The sequence below is a fragment of the Leucopleurus acutus genome (assembly GCF_964270905.1).
Source record: "Leucopleurus acutus genome assembly, chromosome: 2".
Classification (NCBI taxonomy): Eukaryota; Metazoa; Chordata; class Mammalia; order Artiodactyla; family Delphinidae; genus Leucopleurus; species Leucopleurus acutus.
In genome coordinates, this window is record NC_139143.1 from 93343116 (window position 1) to 93352733 (window position 9618).

A 9618-nucleotide genomic window follows, 5' to 3' on the forward strand; every position below is an offset into this window, starting at 1 on the left:
GATAGATAAGATTATGCAAAGATTAGATTCCCAAGATGGCATTTGCCCATAAGCATATCAGTAGTGAAATGAGGAAGGTGGTTTATTATTGTGGGAAAAGGTTTATTGTTAATGGTAAGACACACTTGGTTTTAAATTTCTATTCTGCCACTTACTGATGCCGCTTACCTTGGGCAAGCTATTTAACACCAGTTGGATAGTATCTTATAATTTTTTGTTTTTATTTTTGTGTATTATTTTGGGAGTATGTCGTAAATGTACTTGTTGGAATCCTTAACTTGTCAGTGGCTCACTCTAGTGTGAAAGGAGGTTGACCTAGAATTATCTCTGACATTAGAGGTCTGAAGGCTATTTAGTAGAAACTGAAGTTTCAGCCCTAATGATTGATAATGACAAATAAAAATGGCCCTTCAGCTACATAATTCCTGTTCCTAGTCTGAAAGGAATTTATGATTTTTTTTTTTTTAGAATGGAATAGAAAGCAGAAGATTGGCTCTGATTATCTTGCAAGCTAGAAATTCCACTTTGAACAACTAACTTACTGTTTATGCTTGAATCTCTTATTAGTTCACTAGTTCTGGAAGGGCTGATAGGTTTGAGTGCTGCTTCTGAGATACAAACCCAGAATCTAGGTGTAGTTACATTAAGAAGGCAGCCACTATGAAGTGTCCAATCCTGAGAACCTGTAAAACGACAATGGAGTCCAACCCTATTAGGAAAATCCCAATTAATTCTATTAGAGATATCCCAGATCCCTTTTAATCCTGGTCGTTAGACCTTGGGCTAAAAGGAAGATATTTAACACTTGCTGTGTGTCAGATACTCTTGGGTCATTCCACATAACATTATCTTATTTAATCCTTGTTATTTCCCTGTGAAATACTTTGTGTTGTCCCCATTTACAATTCCTCAAATGCCCAAATTTTTATTCATCTTTTCAGCTTTTATATATCCTATACCCTCCATCTGGAATGGTCTTATTCCTACTCTTTGCCTAATGAATCCCTGCTTGTCCTTCAGAGCTCATCTCAGATGTTACCACTCAAGGAAGCCTTCCTTACCCCCAGGTTTGTTTCCTTATTATACACTGTAGTAACACACTATATCTTAATAAGCACAAGAAATTATATGATTAGTCATTTAATATGTGTCATTCATGCTGAAGTATGACCCCATGAGGATGGGAACTGTATCTGTGTCGTTTTTCTGGGTTATTTATAGTGCCAAGTATGTGTAGTTTCTTACACACTGGTACTCAGTAAGTAATCGGTGTGTGATAGTGGCAAACGAATGCCATAGTCAGGAGTTGAATGCTTGTGTAATAGAACTTCAAAATTTCTTTCTTTAAATTACACCATACCCAGAACCCAGCAGGAAGTTTCTCAGTGTTGCCCAAGAGCTCTTCCTTGACTCTTTCAGTTCTAGATTGGCTATCTAACTATTAAAGTTATTCATTAACCCTAGGTACTGGCTTGGGTGTGGCTCTGAGATAAGGAACTGAAAGTCTTCAACAAACCTCCCTAGCTGTGTGTGGGTGAGCTCTTCAGAGAAGTCCCATCTTTCTGAGCAGCTGTTTTGAAGACAGGTGGTGGGAAAGGCTCCAGGACTCCATGTCCCATTAAGAAATTTTACAAGAGGGACACATCTGGTTTACCAGTGTTTCTGACTTCCTTCTGAGCTGAAAACTGCTTTGTTTTGTAGAAAAGCAAAACTTGGCCATAAACACCTAAAATGAAAAGTCCCCGAACCTTTGAGGAGCAAACGGAATGCATTATAGACTCTCTACTTACAGACTTCTTAGGTCCCACTTGTCAGGTTGCTAACCGGACCCTACGTTGTGCAGACGAAGTAGATTCAGGTAAGGCTCCTGGCCTGAGGTGGTAATTGCAGATCAACAAGAGAATCTGAATATTCTTACTTATTTCTTCTTAAGTTTCAAAAGGTAAGCTCTAAGCTTTCAGCAATATCTGAAGTCTTTATAGAAGGGAAAGAGATTCTCAGTGAAGGGAGATTTTCTGTCTTCTATTGGTGTTGACAGAATATTGATTTTCTTGGGAGAGAATGATGCCCAAATTGTTTAAAAAGTCTAGAGAACTTTTTTCAATGCCCAGATTCCTGGGACTTGCCATCCCTTCAAGCATTGTGACAAATGTGCCTGTGTTCCCTCTGTTTTAGGAGAGGTCTGCTCTTTTGATGTGGCCATCATTGCTGGTCGCCTTCGGATGTTGGGTGACAAGTTCAATGGAGAATTGGAAGCTTCTGCCAAAAACATCATCGCAGAAACCATTCAGGGACAGGTCAAGTTTCTGCTACTTCCTTCTATTGTTTGCTGCTTTTTTTCTATTTCAGATATCCTTCTCTTACTACTCCTATATGACTGTGACTAGAAATGTTCTGTGAAAGATTTGGGGGCTTAATGCATCCAAGGAGATACAGCAGGAATTCTTCAACTGCCGATTCTTTAGCAGTTAATCAAAGCCTAGGTCGTATTGAGGTGGAGAGCTTTTGGCATAGGCTGATCAGCCTTCAGATTGTTTCTATTTGTTTTTCATCAGAGCTGTGCTTAATGGCATAGAGCATATATATAGCATTTTATTCTTGGTAAAGCATTTTATTCTTTTATGCACCTGTTTTAATATTTATTTTGCTGGTAGTGGACATCTTTTTTTCCTCAAGGTCCAGCAATAAAATTATATACAGGAAGGATAGGCATTTGACAAATCCGACGCAACTAAGGATAAGTACAGCAGCCACTAGGGCGTATCTGGCTTTTCATCAGTGTCCTGATTCCTGGACTTTGTATGGGATATAAATACCATAGGCAATGTTCTAGAAGAGGTTGCTGATTAATATCAATAATGACAGCTAATATTAACTCATCACTTACCATGTGCCAGACAGTATTCTAAATGCTTTACATTTATTATCTCATTTAATCCTTACACCACTCTATGAGGCATTATAGAAACTGTTATCCACAGTGCAACCTCTCTCATCTGTGTGTAACACTGTGAGAGCAAACATTTAACCCATTTTGTCCACTGCTATATTCACACAACCTAGAACAGAACATGATATACAATAGGCCCTCAAAAAGTATTTTCTGACTTAGTATCCATTTAAGCTGATAAGGAAACTGAAGAATAGGGAAATAAGTAATTAGATTATTTAGTAAGTGTTGAAGTTAGGATTTGAACCCAGACTGATTCCAGAATCACACTTTTTTTTTAAATTGAGGTAGCATTGCTTTATAACTTTACATAAGTTTCATGTGTACAACATTATAATTCCACTTTTGTATACACCACAGCATGCTTGCCACCAAAAGTCTAGTTTCTCTCTGTCACCATAAAATTGACCCCCTTTACCCATTTTGGTTCTTCTTGGTTTTCTAAATTAATTAATTAATATTTTATTTTTGGCTGCGTTGGGTCTTCGTTGCTGTACGTGGGCTTTCTCTAGTTGTGGTGAGTGGGGGCTACCCTTCGTGGTGGTGCGTAGGCTTCTCATTGCAGTGGCTTCTCTTTGTTGTGGAGCACGGGCTCTAGGCGTGCGGGCTTCAGTAGTTGTGGCCCACAGGCTTTGTTGCTCCGTGGCATGTGGGACCTTCCTGGACCAGGGCTCGAACCCATGTCCCCTGCGTTGGCAGGTGGATTCTTAACCACTGTGCCACCAGGGAAGTCCCCTCTTTACCCATTTTGACCTCGCCCTATCTCCTGGTCACCACCAATCTATTCTCTGTATCTCTGTGCTGAACCACACCCTTAACCATTATGCTTTATCTTCCTACTGAATGCAGCTCAGGCAGAACTGGACTTATCACACCTAATTGCTTGCACTGAAGCTTTCCTAGGTAGCTGGTAGCTGGATCTACTTTTACTTTTTAATTAAAAAAATTATTTTGGGGCTTCCCTGGTGGCACAGACTTTCTCAGACTTTCACTTACAGCTGGCCCTTGAACAACACAGGTTTGAACTGCATGGGTCCACTTATATGCATTTTTTTTCAATAAATAGTACAGTAGTACACGATCTGCACTTGCTTGAATCTGCAGATGTGGAACCGCAGATACGGAGGGCCAACCGTAAAGTTATATGTAGGTTTTCAACTATGCAGGGGATTGTTTCCCCTAACCTCTGAGTTGTTCAAGGGTCACCTGCATAGCAGAAGGATCTAGGTCAGAATCAGATATTGCACTTAGTTGTCATGTCTCTTTCGTCTACTTCAATTTGGAATAGTTCCTCAGTCTTTCCTTGATTTTCATGACCTTGACCCTTGATGATTATGGGCCAATTATTTTGAAGAATGTCCCTTAACTTGGGTTTGTTTGATATTTCCTCTTGAATCGATACAGGATATGTACCTTTGGTAGGAATTGCACAGAAGTGTTGCTGTGTTCATTTCACTGCATCCTATCAAGTGGTGCAGATTTCAATTTGTCCCAGTACTGGTGTTAACTTTAATCACTTAAAATAGTGTCTGCAAGGCTTCTTCACTGTCAAGTTAATCTTTTCACCTTTAATTAGTAAGTGTCTTGTAGGGAAGTCCTTTGAAACCATGTAAATGCCCCATTTCTCACCAAAATTTTAATCTATTCATTTATTTATTTTTTATATCAACGTGGACCCATGAATTCCTACTTTATTCAGTGGGTTGTAATCTGTTACTATTATTATTTATCTGTATGCTCAAATTGCCCTAGCTTCCACCTTTCAACCTGGATTGTGTCTTTTTGGCATGTCCCTATCATTCTCTGAGCACTTCTTTAATTTCTGACAGACGATCTTGTATTTTCCAAGCCCCAGCCTGAAATTAGCCATTCGCCAGGAAGCTCTAGTTTCTTTTAATGGAGAATGCTATTTGGAAACCAGGATCTAGGTACTCTCACCGTGGATGCCCTTCTCAGCTTGTTTAGGTTCTGACACCCTGCTTTGACCACCATGGGTCCCCTACACTACACCACAATAGACCTTACTCAGCCCCATCTAATGACTCTTGGATCGAACTTTTGGGGAAGGAAAGAGAAAGAGGAAAAGCTAATCTATTTTTTACTTTAGAATATCCCAGACTTCAAGCCATACCTTTAGAATTTGACCAACTCTGCTATGATGTAGTTGGTATTTTTCTTTCAAATCATTTTGTTTTTCCTTTAATCATTTTGTTCATCCTGAGCAAATCATGGGTTTGATTGGCTGCTTAGGTTTTTTCTAATACCCATTACAATAAATTAAAAATACTAAAGTAAGAAAAGTTTATCCATCTACTTCTCTTTTTTTTCTGTTCTTTTTTTTTTAACATCTTTATTGGAGTATAATTGCTTTACAATGGTGTGTTAGTTTCTGCTTTATAACAAAGTGAATCAGCTATACATATACATATATCCCCATATCTCTTCCCTCTTGCGTCTCCCTCCCACCCTCCCTATCCCACCCCTCTAGGTGGTCACAAAGCACCAAGCTGATCTCCCTGTGCTATGAGGCTGCTTCCCACTAGCTATTGGTTTTACATTTGGTAGTGTATATATGTCCATGCCACTCTCTCACTTTGTCCCAGCTTCCCCTTCCCCCTCCCCATGTCCTCAAGTCCATTCTCTAGTAGGTCTGTGTCTTTATTCCTGTCCTGCCCCTAGGTTCTTCATGACCATTTTTTTCCCTTTAGATACCATATATATGTGTTACCATATGGTATTTGTTTTTCTCTTTCTGACTTACTTTACTCTGTATGACAGACTCTAGGTCCGTCCACCTCACTACAAATAACTCAATTTCGTTTCTTTTTATGGCTGAGTAATATTCCATTGTATATATGTGCCACATCTTTATCCTTTCATCTGTGGATGGACGCTTAGGTTGCTTCCATGTCCTGGCTATTGTAAATAGAGCTGCAATGAACATTGTGGTACATGACTCTTTTTGAATTATACCCATCTACTTCTTAAGATTACCTTAGATACAACCAATGTGCACTTGCCACTCTTTGAGAAACACTTGCTTTATTGGATTCCTACACCTGCAGCCTACTGTACTTTTTCAGTGATACTCCACTGATAGATCTCATATCTTACCCCAGGCAGGAGCTATACTTCAGGACACAGTTAATTCTCTCAGCAAGGCCTGGTGTGCCCAGGATTCCAGCTTGGCTTATGAGAGAGCCTTTCTGGCAGTGTCAGTGAAACTTCTTGAATGTGTGGTCCGTATGACTCCTGAGATGGCAAGACAGGTGGCTACACCCATGACAAATATGATCATTGGGAACACTGCCATCCGAGAGTATATCCAGGGCCAGGGAGGTTGGGTAAGTATTTTGGGGCCCCTGGCTTTGCTAGACATTTGCATTGTTTTTGTACTAATCTCTGGGACTCCAATTCATGGTTCTTGCCATCAGTTGGAAACCATGCAGGGAAACTGGCCTTCCAACTTTGCTGAAAATGCCGGGATTTTTTTGCCATGGAAAAGGGGAGGAGTCAGAAGCTCAGCCAGTGGGTCTTGGACCCCAGAGCCAGGCTGCCTAAAATGTTGACTGCTTACTTGTCAAGCTAATTTCCACTTCCTGTGCATAATCATCTATGAAGTATATTAGTGGTGGAGTTCTAATCTCAGTGTGACTTTGCTCTACTGGTAAATTTCTGGGTCTTTTTTCCCTAACATCTTTTGGGTGTGTGTTGAGGAAGTTCAGAATCATCTTACTATTATCTAACAAAAAAACAGTTAGTGACATCTGCTGTAGTGGTAACGGTAGGAGGCATTCTAAGTCCATGTCTTAGTAATCATTAGAACATCTGCTCTCTTAGAGCACTCCCCTTCATTTCCAAGATCAGCAGAAGCCTTAGTAAGAGCTCTCTTCCCTGGAGTTATCTGTGGGTCACTCTGGCTTCTTTAGGGAGTTCCTGAAGACCATTCCTTTGACTGTAGGATATTCATTGTCCTTCCTAGGAAAATCTGGAGAGCTGAAGAAGAGGTGGAGCTGTTTTCCAGCCTGAAAAACTTTGATCTTCTTTGACTGATCGGGTGATAGATCTCTGGCAATTAAAACAGAAACAACCAAATCAAAACCTTCTTTCTCTTGGACAGAACTGAACTTAGCTGAATAACCTGTTTTCTACTGATTGTTAAAGTTAGGAGCAGCTCCCAGAGGTCTGTAGAGATTTTATACTTTCTGTTTTTACATGAGTTTTAATGAGGTTTTGTTGAAGCAAAGACCTCCCAGACTTAAAGTAGTGACTCATCAGTAGTGGAATTCCAGGCAACAGGGCAGGCATTTGCTGGAGATACTGTGGGGAAAAGGGAACACACAGTAAACCATTCCTTCAGATTTAGTCCTGTCCTCTGGTAAGGATCTTGTCTACTAATTTTGCAGTCTAAAGGGTTTCAGGGAGATCTTTGGTTAGAAAACCTTGTTATTTTAAGTTGAGGATTTTCTTTTAAATTCATAACCTAAATCTCATATTAATTTCACCTGAGCCAACTTATTTTATGTATTTTCAAGACTGGAAGCAAAAAAAATAGCACTTTGTTCATCTGCTCTTCTACTAGGAAGGCCAAAGAGCAATAAAACAGTTGCTGCATTTTTATTGCCACAGGATGCAGGAAGTGCTGGCCCACTTCTGGCAGCAGGGCCATCCCAGCTTAGATGAGGCTAGCTACATACCACAGTGTTTTTCAAAGTACAGTTTACATACCACTTGCATGTGACCTTATATGTTGCTGATTTCCAGGCCCCATCCTCTAGAGATTCTGATTCTGTAGGGGAGGGCTGGGGCCCAGGTTCCTAACTTTTTAATCAGATCCACTGGTGATTCTAATATACACATAAATTTTGAGAACCGTCACTTTAGAGCAAGGGTTGGGAAATTAGCGCCCACAGGCCCAATCAGCCCACCGCTTTTAAAATTTTTTTTTGTAAAGAAAGTTTTATTGGAATGCAGCTACACTCACTTGTTTACATATTATTTATGGCTGTTTTAGCATCGCCGCAGCAGAGTTGAGTAGTTATAGCAGACACCATATAGCCTGTCTGTAAAGCTTAAAATATTTACTATCTGGCCCTTCAAGTTTACAGACCCCTGCTCTAAAGCTAAATGAACATTTCTCCTTGTGTAATTTAAACTCTGTTGCAATCATGATAATTCCAAACAGAGCTGTAGATAGGATAACTCCTTTTTCAGAATTTAGTCTGAGTGTTTGTTAGTTTTTGCATAGTCCACACTTTCTTTAGAACCTTTGGCAAAAGGAGCTCTGTGACTCCTGAGAATTCGATAGAAGGTATACATTTCCCTGGCCCTGCCACAAGTGATTGGAGATAAAACATATGGTTTCTATGGTCTGTGTATCTCATAGCAGTTCTTAATAATCTCATAGATTAGTAAGCAGTCATCAAATAGAGACTTCTTCATCTCTAAGTCCCCAAACCAGACGATTTACCTGAACATCAAGAAGAAAATCACTACTAAAGCATTACTATACCTATTTTTCTAAGAGAGGCGTTAATGGCTTTGGCTAAAGTTTAACAAAGTTAACCACATCCCCTCCCTTCACCCAGCCAGCCATCTGGCTCCCCTAGATACACAGAAATAAAGCTGTAGTGCTGTTAATGTATTCTGACTTTTTCAAGTTATGCTATTTCCTCTATTCTTCGATAAATCACAATTAGGTTAGTAATCCAGAAATGAGATTTCATGTTTCTCTTTAGTAGAAATTATCTGTTTTTGCTACCAATTTAAGACACTTGATGTATTCCTTTGTCCCTTACATTACAGTAAACTCAGCATGGTGAGTTTTGTGGTATTTGACCTCTTAAGTGAAGTCATTATTTTCACTTTGACTAATGCTGTTCTGTTCCTGAAATAAAATTCTTCTCTCTATGCATTTGAACTAATTCTCAGCAAGTGTAATCTAAATTGAATGGTATAGAAATAAGGAGCAGATCGGTGGTTGCCAGGGGCAGGGGGTGGGGGGTGGGGTGGGGTAGAGGAAACAGGTGAAGGTCGTCAAAGGGTACAAACTTCCTATGAGATGAAAAGTTCTGGGGATGTAACGTACAGCATGGTGACTATAGTTAACAATACTGTAATGTACATTTAAAAGTCTGTTAGAGAGTAGATTTTTAAAGTTCTCACCATACACACAAATTGTAGCTATGTGAGGTGATGGATATGTTAACTTTGTTATGGTGATCATTTTACTATATATGTATATCAAATCATTACACTGTATACTTTAAACTTACACAATGTTATAGCTCAATAAAACTGGAAAAAAATAAATTGTAGTATTTTTTTTTTCTGGCCATGCCACACAGCTTGCGGGATCTTAGTTCCCCAGTCAGGGATTGAACCCAGGCCACAGCAGTGAAAGCACAGAGTCCTAACCACTGGACCACCAGGGAACTCCCCTATACTGTAGTATCTTGAGATAGAGGATATGGTGCCCCTGGGGAGTATACCAGGCATATGGGTAAAGCAGCTCTGTCCTGGGTGTTGTGTTTGTTGTTAGGCCACCCTTTATCCTAGGAATGCTGAAGTGATTTGGGCTGCAAGAAGAAGACACTGTAGCCCAGAGATCAAGAAGGCATTTAGGTTGTCTGATTTTAACAACTTAGTTTCACCATAGACAAATCATG

The 9618-nt window shown here is 39.8% G+C and overlaps 1 protein-coding gene across 1 annotated transcript; it reads left to right on the forward strand.

The window, feature by feature from the left end:
* Positions 1-1591: 1591 nt before the first annotated feature.
* On the forward strand, positions 1592-6971 carry BCL2L15 (BCL2 like 15). The gene is made up of 4 exons (XM_082834777.1): positions 1592-1858; positions 2176-2297; positions 6070-6294; positions 6933-6971. Exons 1-4 carry the CDS (start codon positions 1732-1734, stop codon positions 6948-6950), a joined length of 492 nt encoding a protein of 163 aa, XP_082690903.1. The 5' UTR covers positions 1592-1731; the 3' UTR covers positions 6951-6971.
* The last annotated feature ends 2647 nt before the right edge of the window (positions 6972-9618 follow it).